Raw genomic sequence first — 11957 nt, 5'->3', positions numbered from 1 at the left:
ATACGTTGGAGACGTATCAATTACCAGTTTTATTCTCGCAAAGTACTCGTAGTTTTACTCTTGCAAAATAGTTTCATACTTGTTTCCGGTGAAGCAAACGTCAAGTGTGCGTAGAGTTGTATCAGTGGTCGATAGAACTTGAGGGAATATTTGTTCTTCCTTTAGCTCTTTGTTGGGTTCGATACTCTTATTTATCAAAGAAGACTACAAACGATCCCCTATACTTGTGGGTTATCAACATCCAACTCGTCAAACACATCAATGTACCCCTACATTGTAATCTCATCGTGTATAATCCCATATAAGCAGGAGTAGAAAATCAGTTCAAAAAATGTAAGTGGCATGCATGGCTTATTATTGTGGCATAGTTGCATGGGTAAATTGACATGCATAGATGTTGATGTGGCATAGCTGCATGCTTACAAAAATTTGGTAGTGGACAAAAAAATATTACCTTCGTCTCAAATTAGTTGTCTTAGATTTGTCTAGATACAGATGTACCTAACACTAAAACGTGTCTAGGTGTCTAGATAGATCCTGTATCTAAACAAATTTAAAACGACTAATCCGGGGCGAAAGGAGTATAACTTATGAGTGGCCTGCATGTCCTAATGTGGCATGGTTAGATGGGTAAATTATTGCAAAATATGTGACCTATGATTGACATGAATAGAATAGGTGCTGATGTAGCATGGCAGTGTGATTAGAAAAGGCAGGCAGTGGATTGCAACTATTTAGAAATAAAATATATGACATAAGTTTGTCACACGCGGATTATTTACTAGGGTTAATTAGATAAAATAATGGCATCGCAATTCTTGCATATTTCAAAATTGTCACCACATTTTTCATTTTCTAAATCAGCACAGTAGAGCTTCTAAAAAAAACCATTGGATATCACTATAGAGCTTGGAAAAATATCACCGCAGAGCTTTTATAAAAATTGCAGTGAGATTTTTCGAATCGGCAAGAATTTCAGTGGCATATACTCTCTTTTTTTAGGGGAAGTGGCATATACTATCTTTTTTTAGGGGATGTGGCATATACTATTCTGATCAACCCTGTCACTAATGGGCCTTTTTTGAGTAATAATGGGCCATTTTAGATGGGCTGGTAAACGCAGGCCTCAAGGACAAGGCAGAGAAGGCGGCGTGGATGCAGATGCCGTTTCCTCTGCTCGCGTCAATTCAACTCAAACTCAAACTCGAATTGGAGCCTTCTCGATTCAGACGCCGCGGAGGTGGTCTCCGTTGCCTGCTGGGTCAAATAATTACGAGTAGTATACAGAGCGGGCGAGCAGAGGATTTCGAGGGTACCATCATGGGGATGCTCAACCGGCTCCTGCCCGCGCGGAAGGATCGCCGCCGCCGGAAAATCCGACCCCGTCGTAAGTCGGATCGATCATCATGTTGCCCCTCCTTCCCGATCTCGTAGCCGATGTTTTCCTTTTTTTTTTTTTTGCGACTAGCCGATGTTTTCCTATTGTTGGTTGCTTTCTTATGTTATCAATCATGGCCAGGTATGTCGATTGCTTCTCTGTCTGGCAAAAAGCGCTCGATCTGTCATCCCCAATGTGGCAAAACAACGCGATGTCCAGTGCCGGACCTTCCACAGGTACGCCAACCAAATGATCTAATGGCCATGGCTACTCTCTTTCACAAATCGTTGCGACTTATCTAGCTGCAGTCAAGTTGTGGAAATATATCTTAGGATCGAACTATGCTGCTATGAGTGCGAAAAATAAGTAAAACTCTAGCTTCCTCAGAAGCAAAGCCATAAAACTCCTAGACCTGCTGATGGATACACATGGGAGCCACCATCGCACCCGATATTTTCCCTCTTGCGAGGAGAAAGCGTCTCTCGGTTAGCACTGCAAAATTATTTTCCCTCTTGGGAATTGGATGAAAGGCCTCCATAATTATTTTTTAGGAGAAGGTCCATAATAAGCAAAGGCCACCTTCCAATGACTTCATCTGCTGGTCGATGACGGGCAGTTGTGTTTACTCTGCAAAATCCGCATATGATGTTCAGTTTATTGGCAGAATCCCCCAACTGAACCTGAACCGTGTATTGAAGATTATATAAGGAGGAGGGTAAGGTCATTCCCTGTTTGGTTGCTTCTTCTGAACAGATTGTCGACCTCTGATCGATTGCTCGCAAGAGATTGACCGCATATCGACACTTATACTGTCTCTGTGACCAAGTCCTGGATACTGCTTTGCACCTGACTCTGCTTTGCCCCTTGAGAGCAGTTCTGTAGAACAAGGGGACCGGGGCTCTTATATGCGGAGTAAAAAGGACATACCATCCGATTCTTGCAACGAGATTCAAGCCATGCATTGTCAAGTGAGCCGATTAAAGCAACCTGGTACAGGAATCTTGTTAACTGTCAGGAGAAGAACTGCACCATAATACTAGCCCACGTTAAAAAAGAGAGCCACAGTACTAGGCTGCTGCCAGCCAAAGCTCTCGCTCCAGCGTAGGATTTTCGAATTCCTGTTTCGCGCGCACCTGCTAGTTTCCACCAAAAAGTCATAAAAGACATCATGTTTGATAAAATGTACTGTAACACATGGAGGCCAGAGATTGCTCCACTGCATTTCTAATCATACTTCCATTGCGCTATCTATCTGCATTCTGAATAGATTGGTTTGTCATCTCACTTAAAGGCTGTACCATCCTTGTAATAGTGCTGATCAGGGAATACTAATTGACGTCTTCTCGGAAGGCCACTTATACTGAAACGTTGTACTATCATCCTTGTAAAGTTGTAACAGTGCATGTAATGCTTAATTTACCTATCACAATCACATTCTGTTGTGCTATTTAACTATGTAACACAGCCCATGCAATTCCAGTGCTAACTTCTCTCCCATTCTTGTGTCTGCAGGGCATCTGGGATGATATATTGGCACTGCTGCCACTGCAAGACGCTGCCAGAGCTGGCTGTGTGTCTCACACATTACTAAGCTCCTTGAGATGCCGTCCCGACCTCACCTTCAGCAATGAAACACTGGGCCTGGATGGAAATGTGTATGGAAGCAATAAACTTGCAAGGATTTTGCTCAAGAGAGTTGACCGCATCATGAAAAAACACCCAGGCATTGGAGTGAAGAAATTTGAACTTCACTATGGTGGTTCTTCCCTCAAATCTAGTTATCTCGACATGTGGCTTCAAACTGCAGTTACTCCAGGGATCGAAGAAGTCATACTTTTGGTGCCGGAACAACCCAACGAAACGTATCACAACTTCCCATGAGAGTCTTATTTCATAAGTCCCAAATGCCCACTTTAAGTCCCTATAAGTCCCTCCTGTTTGGTTTAGATGGGACTTATAGGGACTTTTTTAAGTCCCTAAATCAATAAGTCCCTGGAAACAAACACCCTCTCAAACTAAAGTTTTTGTTTTCGTTGTTTTATCCACGTGCAACAACCATGAGCTGGTTTCGAGATCTTATGGGTTTCAGCTCTAGCCTACCCCAACTTGTTTCGGACTAAAGGCTCTGTTGTTGTTGTTGTCTTTTTTTAAGGGGCTAGTGATCATTAATGACAGCATCATTATTCATATAGCAGTAGTTATATGCCATGGAATATAGTGTAACCTTTTTTAGGCAATTCTATATTTAACATAGACTTATTATTATATGTAGGACTTCAGTACGCCCATCTTACATGGCAAATTCCGCTGCCTCAAGAACTTAGAGATTGATTTTGACCATGAAGGACAGGGGGGCTTTTCTCCAGGCTATGATTATTTTTCTCTAGTTAATTTTCTGGACGCTTGTCCTCTCCTGGAGACTTTTGTTTTGGGTGTAAGTCACTTTTCTCCCTCTAGCTTGCAACAACAACTGTATCCTATCTCTGCATGTAACTATAGGGTGCACGTTGCTCCTTCACACAGGTATCGCAGAGGAACGTAGAGCATGAATTGATATCTAAAGACTCAGTGTTGAGACGGATGCCAGGACATCACCATGGCAACATCAAGGATGTGACCATCATAGGCTTCCGTGCAGCAAAGAGCATGGTCGAACTAACTTGCCATATTCTTGAGAATGCAACATTACTCGAGTGTCTCACTTTGGACGCGGTATATGATAATGGTATTGAGGAGGCTGATCGGTCTTGTGTCAACAAAAGTTACAAGTGCAGCCCTCTGATTGGCAAGCGGATGATTGCTCAAGCCCACAAAGGCCTCTGGGCCATTGGAAGATATGTTGCAGACAAAGTTCCCTCCACCGTCAAGTTAAATGTTAAGAAGCTCTGCGAACGTTGCCATGTAATGGAATGATTGTGCCTGATGTTTCTCCGCTTCAATGAATTTCATGTTGCATAGATTGTTGCTTCGTATTGTCTTAAGGCAACTACAATGCGAATCACCAAACAGACGACACCAAATATCTGTGGATACGTCTGAACTTGCCACAGGTGGGGCTCTAGGCATCCAACTATGGACACCAAATGTTCAAATATTTGAACGGAGCGAGCATAAAAACAAATAAAATTGAACAAAGTTCAATATATTTATAAACACACGGATGAAATTTAACCGTTGAAACTTAATTTAATCTAAACTAAACTATGTGAGATACTGGATAGATACAAGACCGTGAGCTTGTATACATGTCACTTTTGAGGCCATTGCACCTTTGTCATCGTCTGCGCTGTTGCTCAAGTTGCCATTTGCGACACCTTTCTCGTCGTGGTTGCGCTAGGGGCAGAATGCTTGCCAGGCATCCCTGCTCGGTTGTCGCGCGCTCGCTCTTGAGACGTTTGGCCGCCTTCGTCGCTTGGTGCACTTGGGCTTCATCGGCCCCGCTTGGAGGAGCTGGTGGTTGAGGCAACACTGATGGCGGGAGCCTGACTCGGCGATGGTCTTGGACCGGTCGAGGGCCTAGGCCGACGCGACTTGGCTCTTCGCGAATGCCACCCGGTGCTACGTGTTGCATTGCTCTCGATGCTCCGCCTTGGAGAGGCATTTGTTCGTGTCGAGGAAGACACACAGTTAGCTTGGAGGTAGTACTGTACACATGATTGTGGCTAGGACGGTTGGGGGGGGGGACTCCTCCTCCTCCACAATGGCGAATGGACTCTATCGGTTGCGAACGAGGCGGGGAGGTCTGCTTCTCTTTCATGCGGTATTCGAATTGGATGTCGTGGCTACATGGTGGGGAGGTCGGCTCCTCCTTTACACGGCATCTAATTTGGAAGTCGCGGTTGTGTGGAGGGGATGGCATTGTTAGACTGCGGTCGATTAACAACCACTAGAGCGCGATCTTCGTTTGCCGCTTGAACTCATCGTCCATAGCAGCCACGGTGGCGAGCAGGGGCCGCTTCTGCACCTTCGCGTCATCACAAGATCGGTTCCGACTTGACGTTGGACGAAGTTGTGGACGAGAGGAGCCGAAGACCGTGGGCGACGGTGCCAACTGGATCTGGGGCTATCCCGGTTTCGGAGCCGCGCGCCGTCCACCTGCTGCGGGTGTCAGACTTCTTGCCCATTGCGACGGACGGTGGTGAAGGTATGGTGCTATGCGACAGATAGGTGAGGATGATAGGGCTAGCGTCTGCGGCCGATCGATTTTAAATAGTCTTGGGCAGGCGAATTGGTGAGGCATCAGAGTAGGCTACTCGGCCACGGTACCGCCATGAATGCGGGTTGATGGGTGACCCTTCAAGACAGAGTAAATGCGTAGCGCGAAAGATTTTTTAAACGGAAGAGGTGTTTTCGGTGGTACGGGGCGTCGAAAAACTGCAAAAATACTTTGCAAACGAACGCACCCTTGATGATCAATCGGCCCTGAAAACAGCATATCCTCGTGATGCGTGCATTCGTTCAAACGGATGATGTACTTCACCGCAGTACGCGGCTCTTCTGTCACGCGAGGCCAACGGGCAACGGATATCCACACGATAGCGCACGTCACCGAGTCCCGTCCCGGACAAGCAGTCAGCCCGGCATCATCGTCATCGACCCCCCGCCGGGCCACCACCACAGACTGGCCTGACCGCTTCGTCTCCACCACATTTCGCCGCGGCTCGAGCTAATCCGCTACGCCGGGGCGCGCCTCCGCCCGGGTGCCCCGTCCACCATCCATCCATGGAGATCTCCCTGGACGCCGCGCTGCTGGGCGTGCAGCGGCACGGGCAGGACCTGGCCTACCGCCTCGCGCAGGGCGTCTCGGGGCTCCTCCTCCAACTCCACGTGCAGCCGCCGCAGCTCCCCTGGCCCGCCCCGCCGCTCAAGCTCATCCCCTTCGACATCGAGCTCCGCGGGGGCGTCGACCTCCCGGCCGTGGCCGTCGCGTCCTTCGTCGAGATCGGCGGCCGGCTCGGCCAGGCCGGGAACGACCTCGGCGCCTCCGTCGGCGGCGCCGTGCAGCAGCTGTCGCGGCAGATTCCCGCGCCGTTCCGCGCGCGGCGCCGGAAGTGGGAGGGGGCCGCCGCGCCGCCGACGCCCGCGGCGGCTGTGGACGAGGGGGAGGCGGGGCTCGCTGCGGAGAGGGCTGCCGAGGGCGGGGTAGCTCTGGAGGGTGTCGGGGAAGGAGGCTCCCTTGAGGAGGTGGCTGCGGCGGTGGCGGCGGCCACTGGGAGTGCCGCTGCCGCCAGTGCGGTCGGGGCCGGGGCCGAGGGTGCGGATGGGTCGGATGAAGAGGAAGACGGGTTCGGGTTCGAGTTCGAGATTGGCACTCTGGGGAAATTTATGAAGCCTCAGGTACCAATGTTGGATTTGCATCTTGCTTGATCATGTTTTCTGCTGCGCACGCACCTACCTGACTCTAATTAGAAGCCCTTGCAGTTAGATTATGCTTATTAAAAGATAGATGAAGTATCTTATTTATACGACAGTTTAGAGAAATAGCCTTTTTTAGATGTGTGGATGATTTAGGTGTAGAACTGTGGATTAGATGTTATGATGTGTGGATGAAGTATCTTATTTACAGGTGTTATGATGTGTACTTGAGCATATTGATAATGTTTGAAATAATCAAGTCTGTCCCGTTAGGAATAATGTTTGTCAAGTCTGATTATGCCGTGCCTATGTCCATTGCTTTAATAGTTTGTGTTCATTGTTGGTATAATCAATGCGACAATGCCTAGTCATTTCTGGTAAGGAGTTGTGTTGGTCGAATCTGATTCTGACGTTGTCTGAATTCTACCTGGCTATGTCCTAATTGACGTGTAAGGAATGCGAGTCAGTGTACGAGTGTGTGTGTCTTGTAGCTTCATTGTGCATACATAGTTACATACACATGCAGGTTGTAATGTTGTGTACTCTTTTGCGAAAGAAACAAGAAAAAAAAGAGGCACCTGAGGTGTCTTTGGTGAAATATGCCTATCTTGTGTATGCGTGATTTGTTTGCTTGATTGATTCTGCCACGCTAACTATTAATTAGGGGGAGATTGTTGGAATAGTCAAGACTTAGTAGTGTCTGCTTTGGTCCTACCTAGCCACATGTTAGTTGACATGTACGACTTGGACAAGGTGAGCCTGTGTTGTGTACATATACACATGCAGGTTATAATCTTGTGTAAGAATTCTGAGAAGTAAACAAAGAAAAAAAAAACGGATGTACATGAGATGACTTGGCGAAATATCCCAATTGCGTGTATCTTTTATTTGCTTGTGTGATTGACTGCTGGGGCTAAAAGCTAACACTCATCTTAAATTTCAATATGATATACTGTTTGTGTGAAGGGGAGCCTTGGCGCAGTGGTAAAGCCTCTTACAGAAATGTAGGGAAAGGCTGCGTACTATAGACCCAAAGTGGTCGGACCCTTCCCCGGACCCTGCGCAAGCGGGAGCTACATGCACTGGGCTGCCCTTTTTTTTTATATACTGTTTGTGTGATAGGCAGATTGTGGCTATATGTTTGTCATTTAGTAGTACATGTACTTCAGATATTGAGATATCCTTTTCGTATACCAAAGGTTATACCCTTCCTTTTTTCTGCAGATTTATGATGGGTTTTTGTACAGGCTTAGAGTGTAATTATACTGGGTCTGCGATGCTGAAACACATTCAATATGCTCAAGTACACATCATAACACCTGTAATGATGATGATGCAGGGGACTGTAAATGTCTCGGCAATGTACAATACAAGGCACCACACTGTTGATAGTTCTGTTCTTGCACGTGGAGATTTTTGGAGGTTAGAATCATCACGGGGTGGTTCAACTAATGGAAACGATAATGCACCTGGTTTCCTTATTCAATTGGGTCCCTTACTTTTTGTGAGAGACTCTACAACACTTCTTTTGCCTATTAATCTGTCAAAGCAACACCTCATTTGGTATGCTTATGATCACAAGGTACTTCTCTTATTCTTGATATATGAATCTGCGCATGTTCATTAGTTTTTATTCATTTTATCCTTCAGATAATTGACAAGAACAGTGTATTGTTTGCCTTTTCTTATGAATGATAATCTCTAAAGCTTTATATACATTGCTGTGTATATTGGTTAAATGTGAAATATACTACAAGAGTGCAAATATTATGCATAGCATAGCATCTAGTTGAAACTGAAACCAGTTTTTTCTTCTAGTTGATTGTTCATGTAATCATCAAGTAATGTACTCCCTCCGTCCGAAAATACTTGTCATCAAAATGAATAAAAAGGGATGTATCTAGAACTAATATACGTCTAGATACATCCTCTTTTGTTCATTTCGTTGACAAGTATTTCCGGACGGAGGGAGTATATGATTAGGGAATGCTCGTCTTGCTCTGTATCAATTCTAGGTGATTTTGTTCTGTTAGCTAGTCTGATTTAGGACTGTTCTGTGGAAGCTTGCAATTGTAATGCCCTCTCCTAGCTTTCTAAAGTCCTGTTGTATTATCTTGTGATGTGAAAATGTTGGTTCTAAAGTGCATGACCATATTTCTGTATCCAAAGTGATTTAGATGCTGAGTTCAACTCTAGCAGAGTCATTGTTAATTTATGCATTAGAAATATTCTCCATATTTGTAAGCATGTATTTTGCATACTTATTTCTGCTAAATTTTCTACTGCATTAAGTACTTGCTATAGCTATCACCATCTTCTGGAATTGTGCCCATTCAAGCTCTTTGTGTGCATGTATTGACCTATATTTTACTATATGCATGTACTAAAAACTTATTCATTTCTTGTAGAATGGAGTGCATTCCTTATGTCCAGTTGTCTGGTCAAAGCAGAAAAAATGGTTGCTGATGTCCATGATGTGCCTCAACCCAGTAGCCTGTGTAAGTATATATATATATATATATATATATATATATATATATATATTCTTTGCCCTTACCTTGCTCTTTTGCCGTCTGCTCTTGGTTAATATTTATGTGTTGTTTCTAAGTATCTACCCAGTGTCAGTTGTATTCCAGTTTCATTGACCAGTGTTTGCGAATCATCAGTCCGGATAGTTGGGTTAGCGGCACAAAAAAGTTTAGCTTGCTTGCCCTTTTTATTTTGCCATCATGTGATGCATGTGCCTATGAAGGTTAGTACTCCCTCCATTCCCTTATACAAGGCCACAAACTCAGATTGCAGGTACTTTTGTTTTTGCCATATTTGAACACAGTTTCATCAATGGGGATGTAGGGAGTATTGTTTTTGTTGTTGCAACAGGCCTTGCCATTAACTTGGTGTGAGTTTTATAAAGAAACCAAAAAACAACGGAACTTGTCCATGCTAAGTGCAATCATCTAACTTCCTAATTTGTTGGAAACATGTAAACCTAAAAGGAATGGATCAATTTTTCTGGCGTGACTGTTTGTGTATCTAATACCTGCTACAGTACTATCTTATCATCTTCCCTTGGTTGTTTTTTGTTGCAGGCCTTCATGGATGTTGAATTTTCAAATGGGCAATTGAGATACGTTGCTGGTGAGGGGATAACAGCAAGTGGATTTCTCCCATTATTTGGTGGATTGCTTCAAGCCAATGGGAAATTTCCCGGAGAAACCAAACTGGGCTTCTCCTTCAAGGTTAGTCAATGCTAGTGTATCTGCACAAATTTTGCTTATGTTTGTAAATTCTTAAAGAAACAGTTTCAGCTGTGCAGATTGTCAAGAACTATGCTATTATGAAACAGCAATAACATGCATTCCACATGCTATTTTATGATTTGTTTCAAATTTTACATTACTCTATCTTCTTGCGGCGTGTTCCTAATTCTTTTACTTGTCCTTTTATTCGCTATTCTTCTTCCATTGAAGAGCACACAAGGCACATGGTTTACCCCTACTTATCAATGGCCTGACAATTCTCTGTCATTTGGAGTTGCCCACGCGGTGGCATGGAAAAAGTCTGGCCTTATGATGAGACCCAGCACCCAAGTCAGGTAGTTTACTGTACACACTTGCTCATAGCCGTAACTGGTTTCTCAACTCAGTAAAAAGGAGGGTTGGTCTTAACTCGGTAAAAAGCTGGACTGCTGTTAGCCACAATTCATAATATTCATTGTGTAGTATTTGTTGGGTCGGTGTCCTTACTGATATGATATCAAAAGTGCTGGTAAATAGATTATCTGGGTTGGTCATTTATAAATGGCAACAGCCATTGTGTGGGATGTTTACCGTAGTTAATGCCAGATGAGCAAACGTCATTGATGAAACACTGTTCAAATATGACAATTCGGATCTGCTCCATGCTTCACTAAGTATTCCGTACTTGCATATTACTCCCTCCGTTCCAAAATAGATGACCCAATTTTGTACTAACTTTGTACAAAGTTGGGTCATCTATTTTGGAACGGAGGGTTGACATATGGCAGTCCATGTTGCTTGTCGTTTTCTGTTTCTGCCAACAAAAGAAAACAATGGTAGCTGGTCAGTACTTCAGCTTCTTCCCTACCAGCACTTATGTTGATATCCTGCATTTCAAGTTCTTTCTTGTTTGCACAATCTTCTCCCAACCTATGAATACTCACATCCATGGAACCACCTGCACCAGTGTTTGCCCCATTCTCGGAGGAAGTGATCCGGGCATACGGGCGGAGATTGTCCATTCACTGAAGGAAGAAATCGGTGTGTCATGCGGCTTCTCATGCTCGAGACATCCTTCGGCTTTCACATCTCTTTCTGTAAGCCCTCAATTAGTTCTCATTACGCCAGCGTTTCTTCCTTATCGAAGCGCGTTTACTGCAAAGCCCGAACTGATGCCCTTGCAATTATGGTGTGGTATGGCAGATTGGGCGGTCCAAGTTGAACGGTGAAGTCGGCAGTTCTGGGGTAGTAGTCACCATGGAGAAACCCCTCGACAACGTGGGATCTCCATCTTTATCTGTTCAACTCAACGGAGGCCTCGAGTTCTGACGCCGCCCGTTGCCCGTCTGTACATATAGATAGTAAGTACGGTAGTATACGATGTACGTAGATATTGTAGGATGTTCATGTAGTATAAAGGTGTACACTTGCGGGTACCCACTTTATTCTGGAGGTAGCTTCTCATCCTGTGATATGTGAAGCATCTATGTATAGGTGGAAGTGTTCTGAAGCCCAGTTCTTTTGTCAGGATTCTCCCACAATCCGACCCATATCCGGCTTCTCCCAGAATCTTTGAGTCTCATTTGTTTTACAATCCTATATAATCAGACCCTAACTAGATAGGATTGCAAAACAAATGGGGCTCAAAGATCCTGGGAGAAGCTGGGTAGGGGTCGGATTCTGGGAGAATCCCCAGATTCTGGCAAAAGAATCTCTGTCTGGCATTGTACCGACGCATTGCAGTTTGGGACATAATTTCTTTTGAAACCCAGTATGAAAGTAATCTTAAAAGAAATTATTACTAGACCAGTTTGTTGTTGAACCAAAATTTCGTACTAGGAAACCCAATATGAACGTGCTCTTAACAGAAATCATCAGATGAGTTTGTTGCTGAGACTTGAGACCACCACAGCCATGCACGCACGCCCCAGAGGCCCTGGTGATGAGACGACAAGTAGCGGTGTGCAATGCAGCTGCATGCAGCT

General features: G+C 44.8%; 2 protein-coding genes across 2 annotated transcripts; both read left to right on the top strand.

Annotated features, from left to right (window-relative positions):
• Positions 1–1179: 1179 nt before the first annotated feature.
• On the top strand, positions 1180–4228 carry LOC123173822 (uncharacterized). Its single transcript, XM_044589954.1, has 5 exons — positions 1180–1387; positions 1520–1614; positions 2891–3240; positions 3651–3812; positions 3902–4228. The coding sequence occupies exons 1-4, from the start codon at positions 1321–1323 to the stop codon at positions 3700–3702; spliced, it is 564 nt and encodes a 187-aa protein (XP_044445889.1). The 5' UTR covers positions 1180–1320; the 3' UTR covers positions 3703–3812; positions 3902–4228.
• A 1705-nt stretch (positions 4229–5933) lies between these two features.
• LOC123182733 (uncharacterized) lies at positions 5934–11739 on the top strand. The gene is made up of 7 exons (XM_044595396.1): positions 5934–6715; positions 8073–8315; positions 9142–9231; positions 9823–9972; positions 10204–10328; positions 10940–11069; positions 11176–11739. The coding sequence occupies exons 1-7, from the start codon at positions 6101–6103 to the stop codon at positions 11299–11301; spliced, it is 1479 nt and encodes a 492-aa protein (XP_044451331.1). The 5' UTR covers positions 5934–6100; the 3' UTR covers positions 11302–11739.
• The last annotated feature ends 218 nt before the right edge of the window (positions 11740–11957 follow it).

The sequence above is a fragment of the Triticum aestivum genome, chromosome 1D, assembly GCF_018294505.1.
Source record: "Triticum aestivum cultivar Chinese Spring chromosome 1D, IWGSC CS RefSeq v2.1, whole genome shotgun sequence".
In the NCBI taxonomy this organism is placed as follows: domain Eukaryota; kingdom Viridiplantae; phylum Streptophyta; class Magnoliopsida; order Poales; family Poaceae; genus Triticum; species Triticum aestivum.
This window is presented reverse-complemented; position numbering and strand designations above follow the sequence as displayed.